This window comes from Cydia strobilella, chromosome 12 (assembly GCF_947568885.1).
Source record: "Cydia strobilella chromosome 12, ilCydStro3.1, whole genome shotgun sequence".
Lineage (NCBI taxonomy): Eukaryota > Metazoa > Arthropoda > Insecta > Lepidoptera > Tortricidae > Cydia > Cydia strobilella.
The window spans coordinates 102,175-117,687 of record NC_086052.1 but is presented as its reverse complement, the minus strand read 5'-3'; the positions used below and the strand labels follow the sequence as shown (position 1 = coordinate 117,687).

At 41.4% G+C, this 15,513-nt stretch overlaps 2 protein-coding genes and 1 non-coding gene across 3 annotated transcripts in view; 2 read left to right on the top strand and 1 right to left on the bottom strand.

Annotated features, from left to right (window-relative positions):
* Nucleotides 1–128: 128 nt before the first annotated feature.
* On the top strand, nucleotides 129–290 carry LOC134746334 (U1 spliceosomal RNA). Its single transcript, XR_010128229.1, has one exon. It is a non-coding gene; the product is annotated as a U1 spliceosomal RNA (small nuclear RNA).
* Nucleotides 291–1,540: 1,250 nt separating this feature from the next.
* LOC134745744 (uncharacterized) lies at nucleotides 1,541–7,717 on the top strand. The gene is made up of 7 exons (XM_063679821.1): nucleotides 1,541–1,673; nucleotides 2,156–2,341; nucleotides 2,799–2,894; nucleotides 3,083–3,288; nucleotides 5,064–5,195; nucleotides 6,882–7,038; nucleotides 7,412–7,717. Exons 1-7 carry the CDS (start codon nucleotides 1,641–1,643, stop codon nucleotides 7,589–7,591), a joined length of 990 nt encoding a protein of 329 aa, XP_063535891.1. The 5' UTR covers nucleotides 1,541–1,640; the 3' UTR covers nucleotides 7,592–7,717.
* Nucleotides 7,718–11,591: 3,874 nt separating this feature from the next.
* LOC134745884 (sodium-dependent serotonin transporter) overlaps nucleotides 11,592–15,513 on the bottom strand; it is a 53,754-nt gene continuing 49,832 nt past the window's right edge. The window contains exons 11-13 of the mRNA XM_063679981.1: nucleotides 13,057–13,241; nucleotides 12,290–12,473; nucleotides 11,592–11,703 (exon numbers count right to left, since the gene is read on the bottom strand). Of these exons, the coding sequence (XP_063536051.1) occupies nucleotides 11,632–11,703; nucleotides 12,290–12,473; nucleotides 13,057–13,241 (441 nt within the window). The 3' untranslated portion in view covers nucleotides 11,592–11,631. The remainder of the gene's footprint in view (nucleotides 11,704–12,289; nucleotides 12,474–13,056; nucleotides 13,242–15,513) is intronic.

Below are 15,513 nucleotides of genomic sequence, written 5' to 3'. Positions count from 1 at the left end.
TTCAAAAGCTTTAAAAAACTAAAAACTCACTCCCCAATTGCCCGTTAGATGTCGCTGTACCGAAAAGTAAATGGCGCTATTAAGATTTTTCCGCGGCCGCATATAAGGGCTGGCGGAGCTTTCTCGTCATACTAACCTTGCGCAGGGTGTACCGTGATCATGAAGGCGGTTGCTCCAGGCCGGGGCCGGCCATTGCACTGCGGCTGGATGAGCTCGGCCTGTGACTATCCCTCGTGGATATGTCGTGCGTGTAATTTTTGGTAGTTGGACTCGCGCGTCGCGCAGTCCTTGATAAGTTTAAGAATCAACGTAGCGACTAGTCGCGACTGTCGCGAGGATTTAACTAACTGACCCATGCGTGACTTGAATCTTGATGTAGGAAATATAGGGATAGGGTATTCCCTATCACGGGAGCACCGTATCAGGAATAGCTGGACAAAAAAGGGACAATATCGGGTAAAAATTGGTGACACAGTCAACCCAGTGATAGTGATGATGCTTATTATGATCATGTACAGTCGGCACCAAATAATGACGGCCAAAGTAACCATGCAAATATATCGTATCACACATTTGTTACCATAGCACAATCGGATTAGGACTAACCTCGATATCTCTAGAACAGTCCTGATATTTGGTATGTGTTAATTAAAGGTCTCTTTTTCATGTCCACACTATTTGACATTTGGGGACCTCGAGGAATCGCAGCCGTCTTGGAAAATGTGTACCATCCTGGAGAAATTTGCGTTTTACCCTAAATATACGTCCTCTATGAAAATATGGTGTAAGGCAACATTAAAGCTAATTAAATTCCAAACAACAAAGTCTTAGATATCTTTGCGAAAAAAATACATCTTGTTCTTGTTATAGAAAATAATTGCTGAATCCAGATTTAGTGCTTATACCCTTTCAGGGGATATTCTAATAACAGAAAACTTGGAGGAATATGAATTCCACTTTTGTCTATACAATTGTACACGTTCTACCCCAATATCAACATTTTACTCTACTACGACTTAAACAGAAAGTAGGGTCATGGGTTTAAATACTGATAATCAGTAGCTATTAGTTTTTACACCCTGTAGCTCAGGATACTGGACGGATTTTTCCTCTTGCCCTCCACTCCACAGCCTAAATGTCAAATAGTGTGGACATGAAAAAGAGACCTTTAATTAACAATTATGTACTAAATTTACGATACGATATCGATAGGTAAAAAAATGTGTAAACTTGGTATGTTATGGCAATAACGTCACCTATTTATGCATATTTTATCCTAAAATGAATGTATCAATGACTTGGAAATCGATGGTAGTGACAACAAAAATAATTACAGCAACGCTCATATGATACCCCCAGAATTACAAGCGAAAGCAACCATAGGCTACGGTAACCGCCAGTATGATGATCTGATAATATTGTAAAAAACCATAAACACATCTTATTACTAACCTACATAAACAACAAACCAACTAGATCTACGTTATTGACACAACCACGACAATCTGTCACCTAGAGCTAGAGTCACAATTCACATAAAAAACTGTCAAAGAAATTGTAAAAACATGGAAACATTGGGAAATGGTAAATTGTGAGTGATGTCGATATTACTGCAGCGCCGGCTCCGCGGCCGCTGACGCATGGCGAAGACTGTCAGCTTCAATGCCAACTGTGTGAGTATCTTTTGGTGTCTGTACACTTTATCTTGGTGATCATTTGATCAACCCGGATGCGAGAACAGAACTCGTATGAGTTACATTGCCGACTACTAAGATACAACCTATTCACCCGATCGAATCAATACCGAAATGTAGTGAAATGCGAGTTCTTCAACCGTCTAACGTCTAAATGAGTCTAAAGGCACTTCCCTGGACGTTCAGGCTTGTGAAAGTGATATCACATCCTTGGGCTACCAATATTATAGAATCGATAGAATTATAGATTTTATTTCCAATTTACAGAATAAAATTTAGATTTTTTTTATAATGCTCTTGTTCGCTACTGGTAAATTAAATAGTGCCTGCCAGGCCTGCGGTGGAGATAACGCAGACGCAATGGCTAACACAGCCGCATGAAAGATGTTCTCTTTTACACTATCTTCTCTCCCTACCCGACTCTTGTATAGTCTGTAATATAATGATGATGGTTGTCACAGAACCTGAGTGACTCGTACTTGGAGGACGCTGCCAAATGGCTGAGCTGCAACGGCGAGGTGTGGGGCGTGGGGCCCACGGCCCTGTTCGCGGCCGCGGCCGCGCTGTTCTTGCACCACGAGCTGCAGGCGTCGCTATTTGGCCCTGGGGACCACCCGAATGTGACAATGCTGGAGCACATTCTCGTGGTGAGCTGTCTCTTTCTTTCGCTCCCGTTCGTAGCGGCTGCAAGAGGAAGGGATCCAGTATAAGTTCCACGGCCGCTCTGACCCGATCTTAGTAACAGAAAATTGACTAAACTTAGTATTGGTGGACATTTGTAATAAGCTTTATGAAATAATTTTCGGTGTACAGTGAGAACGATGGTATCTAGGACTGCTTGAGCGGCGTGGCTCTGAGTTTACCCGAGTGCCGAAGGGACGATCGATCGAAATGATTCATATTTGTATTTTGCGTGAAGTCAAAATTGTGTGACCTATTTACAGAAAAGTTATACGAGTATAATATGTAGGTATTTAACACGAAAATATTTGAGTGTTAGAACTGACTGTGGGTAGGTTAGGTTATGTTATGTTTTGTATGTTTAATTTCATGCTCTTGTCTGACAATCACCTTTATCCACTAACCTGCTTGCTCTGTCGATAGACCGCGATGGTGGTGGGAACGCTAGCGCTGATGGTGCACATCTGGGTGTGTCTGATGCGGTTCTTCCAGTACTACCTCGACACCCTCATTAGAGATGTGAGTATTCAAATTCCTGAATATTTAAATGCGCAAAGAATGCAATCCTACAACGTAACACAAGCATATATTGATTTAAAGTAACACGATCTTAATTCACTCTAGCTGCCCAGGGCTCGCTGACCCAGCTCGTCCGGTAGCAGCAGTCACAGACCCACATCTACCGATACCGGTGTCATATGTTTCAGAGCCCCAACGTCCTACTGGAGATGACGACCGCGGGCCTGCTGGGGTCCTCGCAAGAACTGGCTGCCCTCGGCCCGCTGACCCGGTTCCTCCGCCAGCAGCAGCCTCAGATCCACATCACGCTCTGCTGGCTGATGGCGTTGTGCTACGCCGACTACATCAGGAAGCATTACTGCACGAGATTCAATATGCCGTATTTGGAACAGTGGTTGGTGTGCATCTAGTCTTGATTTATATTCAGTATAATATAAAAGTAGTACCGTATCTTTGATGTCTTTGTAACTCTTCTTGTTTTTAGGGTTTCCGTACCTCAAAATCAAAACCTGCGTCTCTGTCTGTTTGTCTGTCCGTCTGTCCGTTTGTCCGTCTGTCACAGCCTATTTTCTCCGAAACAGGTCTAAAATTACGAAAGAAATACGCAAAATTGTACCTATACATGACAGGAAACCTATTATTCTCACATCAACTGGAAATCACATCTAAATAAAATAAAAAACAAAATGTCCAGCTTTATATATGTAATTAGAGAATTAAAAAAATCTACCAACTTTCAATGCGCTTTGACTGCCTACTACGCCTATGCTTCCTCATGGCTCAGCTACGGGATAATTCTATGGGGAAACAGTACTGACATAAATGATCTATTTGTCCTTCAAAAAAAATGCATACGAATACTCGCCAACACTACAGACTCCGACGAATGTAGACCCTACTTTATTAAATACAAAATTTTGACGTTAACATCAATGTACATTTTAGAAATCTGCAAATTTGTCAGGAAACACCCGGAATTCTTTCCAAAAATTGCCGACCGTCCTCGACGTTTTGAAAGTAGATTTAAGAATAACCTGGCGCCACCGACAAGTTCTGTACTAAAGCTACATAAATCAAGCCCAAACATGATGGCCATCAAAATTTATAATAAAATCAGCGACGACATTAAATTGCAGACATCAGAAACGCTATTCAATAAGCAGTTAAAGGACTTTTTAATTAATAAGTGTTATTATAGGCTTAAAGATTTTTTGGAAGATGAAATGTAATTCTTTTGTAGTTTAGTGTATTTATTGGACATGTCTCATTTTACAATTTTTAATTTAAGCTTGAAATTGACATTATATAGGTATCGATATTTTTGACATCAACTTACAATCGTTTTAAGCATGTATATTATTATTGTATATTTAATTTTAATTTTATAAATTTTGGTAAAATAAAATCAGTTATGGACTTTAGAAATAACTATATATTATATAATACAACTATGAAATTATTAAAAGTTAAATAAGACACTGTCAAATATATTGTACATATATAAATTAATCTTTAGATTTAAGATAATTGCCTTGCCCTACCAGGGCCCATGTGAAACTATTATATGTGTAACACCTGTGTACCATGGATGCAATAAATAAATATGAATATGAATATGAATATTACTTATTAGAAATGTGCAGTTAAGCGTGAGTCGGACTTAATTACTTAGTTTTAGATCCTACCCCTACGGGTTTTTTAAAGAAATTTCACTCACGTTTCACATAAAAAAATACATTGTTAAATGCAATGCAAAAGATGCAATGTTTTATTATATATCCTAGTGTTGGAAAACTAATTGATTCCTTATTGATTACTGTCAATGTTATTAGACAACTCTTAAAACTATAATTATAGTTACAAAAATATACTGTAGGTACACCGATTGTTAGTTGAGTGCATAATTAAAAATGTAGATGAAATTGCATACCCATTAATACCCAAAGTAACTATTTGTAGACCTGCAAAGTGGCTTGGTGACATTTTACCCTGCAGGGGCCATTTCTCTAACGGTATATATTGGACTTAAAATGAGTAGGTATGCTGTCATGGAAGCATACGAATTCTTACCTTGTCATCGGCAGGAATTAATTTTAATCTAGTACACAGTCCAACTCAAGTCCAAGAAATGGACCCCGATCGTAAATGTAACTTTTCAATGGTTTGAAGGCAAGGGGAACTGCACGCGATGGCGGGACGGCGCGCTCGCGTCGCTCTGTCGGCAGCGCACAGTTTCGCAGCGGGAGTACGTTTGCGGCTCCGGGGCCTTGCACCGCCGCCGCCGACTAACGAGGCCCATACGTAAGACTCACTATAGGCCTCTTAGTGAACAGTCTGCACGCGATGGCGGGTCGGCGCGCTCGCGTCGCTCTGTCGGCAGCGCACAGTTTCGCAGCGGGAGTGCGCTTGCGGCTCCGTGGCCTTGCACCGCCGCCGCCGACTAACGAGGCCCATACGTAAGACTCACTATAGGCCTCTTAGAGAACAGTCTGCACGCGATGGCGGGACGGCGCGCTCGCGTCGCTCTGTCGACAGCGCACAGTTTCGCATTGGGAGTGCGCTTGCGGCTCCGGGGCCTTGCACCGCCGCCGCCGACTAACGAGGCCCATGTAAGACTCACTAATATAGGCCTCTTAGTGAACAGTCTGCACGCGATGGCGGGACGGCGCGCTCGCGGCGCTCTATCGGCAGCGCACAGTTTCCCAGCGGGAGTGCACTTGCGTCTCCGGGGCCTTGCACCACCGCCGCCGACTAACGAAGCCCGTACGTAAGACTCACTATAGGTCTATTCGTAAACGGTCTAAAGGGCAGCAGCGCAGCGGGATTTTGCTACGTATGTATGATTTACTATTTACTATCATTTAGTATATATAAATCGCATTTTTTTCCATATATGAGGGCGTTCAAATATTACGTAACGCAATTTTCGAAGATTTTTGACCGCCTCTCCCCCCGTGTAACGTGCCGTAACGTTTTCGTGTACCCCCCTCCCCTACCTAAAACTTACGTAACACCCAAGTGAACATTTTTACCTAAAAGTCACAATTATGTCCAGCAAAGTGTAATCATAAAATTGAAGAAAAGAGCGAGCGTGTATGAGGAATCTTATGCGAAAGAGGTATGTCAGGATCGTAACAAGTGGAAATCCGTGGTCTCTGCCTACCCATCCGGGAAATAGGCGTGATTATGTATGTACCTATATTGTATTTAATAAAAAAAACATTGTTCGCCCCTGTAACGCATCGTAACTTTTTACAAGACCCACCTCCCCCTCCAAATTGCGTAATGTAATATTTGAACGCCCCCTTAATAATAATAAAAATAGTCTGTATACGCAATTATAATCGATCACAACGTCCAAGCCCGAATAAGCGCTGCTTGGGCAAAATGGCGAGAAGTAACCGGTGTCCTCTGCGACCCCAGGATACCGGTGAAGCTAAAGGGCCTTGTGTACAAGAGCATCATCCGCCCAGTCTTACTATATGGTAGCGAGACCTGGCCTGTTTTCGGAAGATATGTCCAGCAGCTTCACGTCACGGAGATGAAGATGTTGCGATGGATGTGTGGCGTTACGCGACTACCTATAGATTGCATACGTAGCGAACACATCCGTGGCAGCCTCGGAATCCGTGACGTAGAGGATAAGCTGCAGGAAAGTCGCCTCCGATGGTATGGCCATATAAGCTGCAGACTGGTAGACTACGTCGGAAATAGATGCCTCAACCTCACTGTCCAAGGCCCTAAGGTCACGCAGCCGTAAGAGATAATAAACCCTTTTGCCAGCATTTTGCCCTTATTTAAAGTTTAAAATCAAAATTTAAAGAATGTTCGCAATTCGTGTCAATGTTTATAAATAAAATAATGGGATATCTCTTCGCTTTTTAACTTTGGTGAAGAAGGCAACGAATATTATGTTACACAAGAACATAGTATTCAGACTCGAATTTCTAATATGCTCTGCTATAGGCATTATGTTGTCCACTAGAGTGTCACGTCGGACAAGGACTCGCGGACTGCCCTTAGCAGATGTGGCAGCTCGGCGCTGGGAGGCCACTGCCGAGCCAGCGAGGCCGAGGTCTGCGTGCACAACGCACGTACAGCCATTGACGCCGAGGACTTGCAGAAGCTTAGAGCGTATATCAAGGTACGTGACGTTGGGAGGCCGCTGCAAGGCCGAGGTCTATCTTTGAGATGTCTTTAACTTTCAGACTAGTACATTTTAAATTTGACCGGCGCTTGCTTGTTTTGCACCAGAATCTGGCCCTAAAAATGATTAATCAATCACGTAGTAATCATAATCTATTTGTTCGCTTGTCTTGTTGGTATAAAGGTCTGGAGCGTGTGGTATTTAGATTTAAATTTCTTAACTTATTTTTTTGTTCTAATCGTTTATCTTTAATACGGTCAGCATTTGCGATGTGGACATGCTCAACTTAGCGTTTGTTTCATAAACAACAAATTATTAAATAAAATTTGGATTTTGGATTTAAAACGTAAAATTGGCCTTCTGTTTGCAGGCTACGCGGTGCGCATGCGGCGGCGGGACGAGCAGTACACGAACATGTTCAGTCACACCGATACCCACGCCACCTGATGCGTCTGAAGTTCAGTCAGTCAGTCAGTCGTGTGGCGTCCGATCCAACACTACAGTGTCCTTCGCACAATCTCTCGAGCGGAGACGGAGCAGCACATGGTAACAAGGTCACCAGGTGGCGGTAGCAGCATACGAACCTGTCCGACCACGCTATATGACGCTACCTACGCCCTCGTCTGAAGTTCAGTCGTGTGGAGGTGTATCTGGCGCGAGATTTGTACTGAACTGTCAATATTTCATAGAAGAGCCACGCATCTTTCGGCACTCGACCTTTGAGAGCGGGTGTAGATCTGGCCTGCTTAGCGGTTTCTGGTTTTGATTGTATGTACATGTAAGATGGATTATTGCAGAATGGGAAGATTTAATCTTATTGGATCAGGTGCTTTCCTTTCTTTGATGACCTTTGTATGTAATAATTTTGACAAGCTTTTTAGGATATTTTTATCCTTTTGCCATCATATTTAAAATCGTCACGTCACTGTCACAACAAGATGATGTGCGTTGAATAAGTATATAAGTCTATACAAAGCTACTTACTTGAAGGCACTAAGCTCATCAAAATTGTAAGACTTCATAGAGTTCTTGACGTGGCCCGTGGCGACTATTCAATATGATTTTAAACGTTCTTGGTGTCCAAAGATACTTGAATCTAAATGTGATTTGGTTGGTTGATGAGGATCTGCGGTGTTTATTTAGGCACATTTGTATTTAGGAATAACTATTAAATTAATAAATGATGTACATGATGTGACCAAAACATGTTTATTTTTAGTGTAACTATAATATAAGTACCTACGAGTATTACAGGAAGTGTCAAGTACACTTGCCTGGCTTTTGTTCTGATATTACAGTATACTAAGTTGTAATTCTTATTCCCCTGGCGACTTATTCCTGATCTGTTATTGGGGATAATGACTGCGAGGGGTGAATAATAAATGAATTCTAAATTGTGACGGTCGCCTTACCTGACTGTGATTGATCGGACATAGATACTGATACCAATAGTATGATCACTACATTTTGTCTAGCTGTCATAATAAAAACTGAGTAACTAACATTGTCTTCGGTTACCGCGATAGTTACTCATGAAATAAAACTATGAAAACGGTTTATATCGCGTATATTGAATTTATAATACATCCCGACGTTTCGAACCCTTTACATCCTAAATTGTAGGAGGGAATTAAATCTTCTCGGGTCCGTGGTGTAGGGTTGGAGCCGGCGTAGTTTTTATCGCGTATATATAATAATATATATGTTTACTTGAAAATAATTGTAGTGTATAACTAGCCTTATGAACCGATTTTGCATGTACAACCAGCCTTAAAGTTTATAGTCTATGATTGTTCATTATTTTAGTATGTGGGTATTTTTGCACTTTGTAATTTTTCCTCAGTCACCCGTTGACCACGAACGCTGTAAAGGGTTCGAAACGACGGGATGTATTATAAATTCAATATACGCGATATAATCCGTTTTCATAGTTTTATTTCATTGGAGGTAATTTGTACCAGTATTAGGACATTGAACCCCAACAGGTTATGAATCTGCATAGGATAATCCAGATTCAGGATATAATCTGTCAGTGTCAAAAGTGGTATTTCTGGCTGAAGAACCACCATCGCCTTTGAACCATGTTTGTCCTGTTTTTCTCTACTAATGTTATCGCTACGCGTTACAATGTGCTACGTCGTAGAACTGCTACGCGCTAAGCGACCGCTAGACCGCTACGGTTACCACGAGGGGGGGGGGGGGGGGGATTATTGGCATCCAAGAACCAGTCATTGGCACATTTATTGTCTATTGCCTCACTGTATAATATTGAATGTATGTATCAATAATTAGAAGGGTGCCAATAATACCTAAGTGATGAAACTAATGAAATAAAACACGATAGTTTAAAACAAATGTCAGACTAGCTTGCAATGGCTGATGCAAGACGAGTCTACGCATTTGCGTGTATTGTCTACCACGACACGACACGACAACGACACGACCACGACACGAATTATGAATACACCACTATATCCGAACACTTAAGACAGAACTTACAAATAATCTTCAAAATATACTCTGTGGGTATATGAACATTTTCATATTTTTTTATAAAAACACTTAGACATATAGCTACTAGTTATCTAAGCTACAAGCTATGTATATTTGTTATTACTTGTGAACACGCTACGTCGTCGATATTATATATAATATTTATATATGAAATCACAACTCTACCGATATTAAGAAGTACCTACTTGAAATGTAAGAGAAAATGCTATGTTTACATTATATATTAAAATGGAACGATTCACCTCACAAGAGAGAGGTTCCATTAAGTTCAAATATGTTAACTATTCATTAGGCTACTTATCTACGTTATCAAGTTTCTAGTATTTTGTAAGTATGTATTTTTCGTGATATATCTTAATGTAAAATTAATTAGATGTTTTCATAAGAAGCTCTTGAGCGCTACATTGTAATTTTAAATTATATAATGCCTATTAAAAGGTAAAGTTATAATTTAATGTCGCTATAGTCCTATTTATTTATTCTAGGTTATTAAAGTTATTAATTATATAATTAAAATGTTACACGTTGTCCGGCACACGACTATGTTGACTAGACTTTACTAAGCTATGTATGTGATCCCATTACACTTGTCATCATTATTACACATATACCATAATATATATTATACTATACAACTTATACAAGTATACACATACATCCTAAACTTGTAATAACGCTACAGCATCTCAGTATTCATTGCCCGAGAATACAGAAATGCACGTAGAATATTTGAAATTATATCTTACATAATATGTACAAGGGGTTTGCTTATTATATTTCGCGTAAAGCATACCTACTTCGAATTTCGTATTGCACAATTCAGTTATAGTCTTCCCAGCATAATATCATATTTACACAACATACACTTTATTATACTACGCCTAGATATCTCTATATCAAATGTCATAAATTTTTGTTGCATATAACTTTTGAGAAAGATTATTACATGTTTATGACATATTTCTCGAGTATTTTTTAAAAACACGTACTATTTACAGGCATCGCGTAAGATGAGTAAAATGCATATAAAATAATAATTCCCTATCTTATTCCCTTGTGTCAATAAGTATCCAGAAGCGGAGGTAAACAACATCAAATCTCAGATTACCTTACAGCTACAATAAATGTTTGGCTTTCCTTAAATTCGACTTTCTCTAAAGGAAGCAATTCATTTTTACAAAGTTATTTTAGTTACTATTTAAATATTATCTTTTATTCGTTACAATGAGTTGCTAAAAATCGTTAACATTATATTTTAAATCTAGAGATTAAGTGCCAGTTGCACCATCCGCACTTGACAGACTGATCAACGTCACCCGGCGCGCCGCGGCGGTTTACACACAATAAAATTTTCCATACAATAAAAATTAGCGAACTCTTTAACGATGACAAACAGTTGGTGCAACCGACCCTAAGTATCTTAAAACTGGTTAAAATTAGAAGATCTGAATTAAAGAAATCGTTAAATAAATTATTAATTTTAAGCTTAGAAACACAACGCTATAACATCGCTTTGTAAGTAGGTCAATAATTAACCAAATCAGTGTCCCCCAAAAAGATCTCTTTCGTCGTCTCGTTGGTCTACTGTATATTTAGTTGAATTAAATTGAAATAAGACTAATAAAATGTTGACTTAGTGCTAGTAATGGCTTGTTGTAAATAGAGTATAAATTAAGTATAAAATTATAGGGGAAAACGAATGTAAGAACACATCGCCAGCTATTAGATAAGCCTAATGGATTCCAGATCGTGACAATAAGCGGTGTCCTACCAGCCCTCATACGAGGACTAAAAAATAAATTGAAGTCAATGCAGCGATAGCAGAAGGGAATATTATAGGTCTGGAATCTATCGAGGTCTGGTCAATAAATCGTGGCAGCAGTACCTACTTTCATTCGTCCTGCACATATTTATTTTTTAATTGATGGGAAATTTGTTGCATAACAAGATAGGTGGATAATATCATCAGCTACCAACTGCCACGGTTATCTAACCAGAAGATGTTGTTTGTGAGGCTCACACCAGCCACTCAGTGGGCGGCTTGGCGTAAAGCGGCGGTGCCGGGGCCGGGTCCCGTCACAGGCTGCAGAGCGTCGCGTCCGCTGGAGGTATCGTCGTCACCTCCGGATTCATGATAGTCTTGACGCGCTGCCAACAAACCACGTTGTTAGGACACTTTCAGTAAGTCCCAGAAATATCAAGGAGATGAGGCCATCATGTGAAAACTCAATACGTACGGCGATGACAATTGTTTTGGTTAGGCACGTACAGAGTGCAGTCGACTATAATTATGTTCGGGTCACTGGCTTTAAATACTGTCGTATGTCTGTGGAGGTCAAAAATCGTAGGTTCAAACCTCAGTGGTGCCGGCTCATGCCGGCAGTCGAGCAGAAAATTCGTTCTTGAAATGAAATGCATAAAAATTACTTAAAATTCGGTCAGGATCCTCATCATATACAGACAAGAGGTTAAATCCGACCGACTACTTTATTTTCTGCCGTAGTCTGAGGGCATTCACTACTAAAAACCTTTGTGAAGGACCCAAACAGATACACTGACACGTACTTAGCGTCTGATTAAGTTTATCTGCCCAAGGCAGTGTTCCGTGAGACGATAAATTTGTAGGCGGTACAAAGAGCAGTAACTAACATTTCACGCTGAAATGGTGCTCGATATAGACAACGACTGACAGAGAGACTACGCAAGTTCGATGTAATGGAATGGAATCACTCACGTTATAGAAGTTCCCTGGTGTGATGAGGAACTTGTAGATGATGTAGAGCGGGATGGCGGAGACGGTGGTCCCAGTTAGCAGCCAGCCGACCTGGATGGACCAGGCAGGGTACGTGTACTCGCCGCCCAGCATCTCCTCGTGCGCCAGCAGCGAGAACACGAACAGCACCAGCAGGAACACGGGACTGTGGGGAAATACATTAGAAATACATTAGATTTATTTTGCTTAAAATGTGGTACATTAGATACTGCAAAGCTTGATAGAGTTTCACACCAAGAACTATCAGCATCTGATATATATGAGTTATTATGAGCGACATGTGGCTACACGACATTTTGTTATGTTATACCCCATTGTTTGTATTTAGTTAACTATAAATACAAATAATGGGTGGTGGGTTTCACTATTAAAAAGGTTCAGTTAAGAACGCATGGCAAAAAATAATTATCGGTATCATGGTTTCGTTTATCGGTATCGGCATCTTTGACTGAGTTTCATTTTACGGCGAACGTGCATTTTAAGTTTCGTAACTGGATGTAAATTTATTCCTCTTGGGCTCCCGACCATATTAATTGAGCTGAATGCAGAAAAAAAGTCGAAACTGTTCACGAGCACACGGCCGCCCTCGATACCCACTTGATGTAGGACCAGCATCACAGCAGGCGCTCCAGAATCAGCCCGGCTCTTGCCCTAGCATGCTCTTGACGTCCTGTGAGAAGCGGCCCACGCCGTACACCCAGCAGACGCCGGCCGCCTCCGACACGCACCTGATGTACGACCAGCAGGCGCGCCAGAACCAGCCCGGTTCATGCCCCAACATGGTCTTGACGTCCTGCGAGAAGCGGCCCACGCCGTACACCCAGCAGACGCCGGCCGCCTCCGCGAACACCACGAACAGGATGGCCAGCCCCGGCCCGTACACGTTCAGCAGGTCCACTAGGTACACGCCGCCCTGCATCACACCCAAACATAACATAAATACAAGGATATCCCCGTAAAAGGCGAATTTTGGCAGCCACTCATAACTTAAGGCTTAGAGCGGTGTAGGGAGGGTCTCTATTGTTTGACATAATTATTGAAAGTCATAATGTAATGATTGTCATATTATCATTAGTCATAATTTGGTTTTTGTCAGAAACGCGTAACTTTTCAGGATTGCCAGGATTATCGCGCGAATGTCTATTAGAACACTTATTCGGGTTCAATATGTTTGATCGTACGTTCTTCGAACTTGCGATAATCGCGTAGTTACGTTGTATCTATAAGGTATAATAAAATAAAAACCAGCCACGTCCGGATCGCTCGCGTTCCAAGTTGGTGTATACTGGGAAATGCTTTCGAAGGACGGCGAATGAAACACACGTAATTCGAGACTGACATTTATTTGTCTCTGCCGGTAGGCGGCAGAAAACTAAAGTACCTACATGTATGCACAGTATACAGCATTCTCCCCCCACAGTTTTTTATAATTCTACAAACTGCTGAGAGAGAGAGAACACAATAAAAAATGATACCTATATCTATATATCTTAGCACATTTTATATATTTAATATATCTACTGACACACCGTGGTATATTTATACACACAAACCAATTTATAACTATGCAATGTACTATACTACAAATTGATTAATAACTAATAACACATACTTCTCGATACAAAATTAAACCTTATGACGTATAGTAACTAAGCACTTATTTGGTATTACAAAGTCAACCAAATTCATGAAAGTATTAATTCAATATTACATTCTTAAGACACTAGAAATACAAATATGTATAGTATAAGTGTCCAAAAGTGAAACCGAATGGTTTAGTCTATGTCAAAACCAAATCTTTTAGGTGGAACGCGAGTCCTTTTAGGTCCCGACCTGCGGGTGTCGTCTGGTGACGGTACATGCGGTGACCGTGTCGGGGTGTGCGCGCCCCCGGCCGCCGCCGCGGGGCTCGCGGGCGCAGACGCGGACGCGGGTGACCCGCTTTGCTCCTCCTGCGCCGGCGTTGCATAGCTATCGATAGCGACATCGTTAGCTTCATCTGGCACGATCGAGTAATCGCGGTGCAACTGGTCTACATGTTTTTTATATACCTTACCGCCACTGCGAATGTAATAAGTTAATGGACCGACCCGTTCGCATACGGTACCGGATTCCCACGCAAAATTGTTATTTTTATATAGCTTAAAATATACTCGATCTCCCACGGCGAATTCCCTCAAAGAACCTTTTTTATGACTCATTTGCGCAATTTGCTTACGTCGCACCGTCTCGTTGACACTAGGCCGCAGGAGGTCAAAGGTCGTACGCACCTCCCTCTTTAACATTAGACTCGCCGGTGTTTTTCCCGTTATCGTGTGTGGGGTTGCTCTGTAAATAGATAAAAAATCTTCCAAGGCAGCATCCAGATCGACCTTATCCCGCATGGCTTTTTTTAATGCCGTTTTAACAATTTTCACGCAATTCTCGCCGCATCCATTGCTACTAGGTTTGTAAGGTGTCACTGTTGTATGATGAATGCCCTTGTTTTGCAAGTAACACACAAATTCATTGCTATTGAACGGTGGCCCGTTTTCAGACACGAGTTCGAGCGGAAAGCCGAACTGACTAAAAACATGACGTAATTTCGCGATTGTGGATTTGGCGGAGGTACCCGAAACGCGATACGCTTCGATCCATTTCGAATGAGCATCTACAATAACGAAATAATATAGCGTATTGTTTGTCAATGAAAAAAAATCGCAATGCAAACGGTACTGTAACGGCTGGGAGTCAAAACATAAGTGAAAAGTCCGAAATTATGCACAAAACTATATTATTTGAATTTAAAATCGAAAGTAGGTACACACACAAAAAAAATGAGCGCAAGAGACGTGCGGCTGGCGCGGAATCTAGTTCGGAACCAAAATCGGGTTTGTTCGGAAATGCATAGATGCACCCCGGCTCCCCGCACCTCTCTCAGCTCTTACACATTCATTGACGCGGTTAATGAAATAGTATTTTGCGTCGCGAACATACCCCCCCCTAGTGCTGCACTAGCAGCACTCATCCCCTATCGGAAGGTGAGCGACGCGTGTGGCAGATCTGGTAAGAATTCCCGTTCTGGTCTTAATCCTCACCATTCGGACCCGCCCATCTCTGCCTGGTATGACTTCTTGTACTAGGCCTCTGGGCCACACATTGCGAGGCCCGTCTGGGTCCACTATGAGTACGAGGTCTCCAACTTG

What these genes read in the sequence shown, in the direction of transcription:
- LOC134745744 (XM_063679821.1), top strand. Translation starts at nt 1,641, where the DNA reads ATGGCGAAGACTGTCAGCTTCAATGCCAACTGT. An exon ending in TCGACACCCTCATTAGAGAT is followed by an intron (nt 2,895 to 3,082) that starts GTGAGTATTCAA and finishes CATATGTTTCAG; the next exon opens with AGCCCCAACGTCCTACTGGA. An exon ending in CCGACTAACGAGGCCCATAC is followed by an intron (nt 5,196 to 6,881) that starts GTAAGACTCACT and finishes TGTCCACTAGAG; the next exon opens with TGTCACGTCGGACAAGGACT.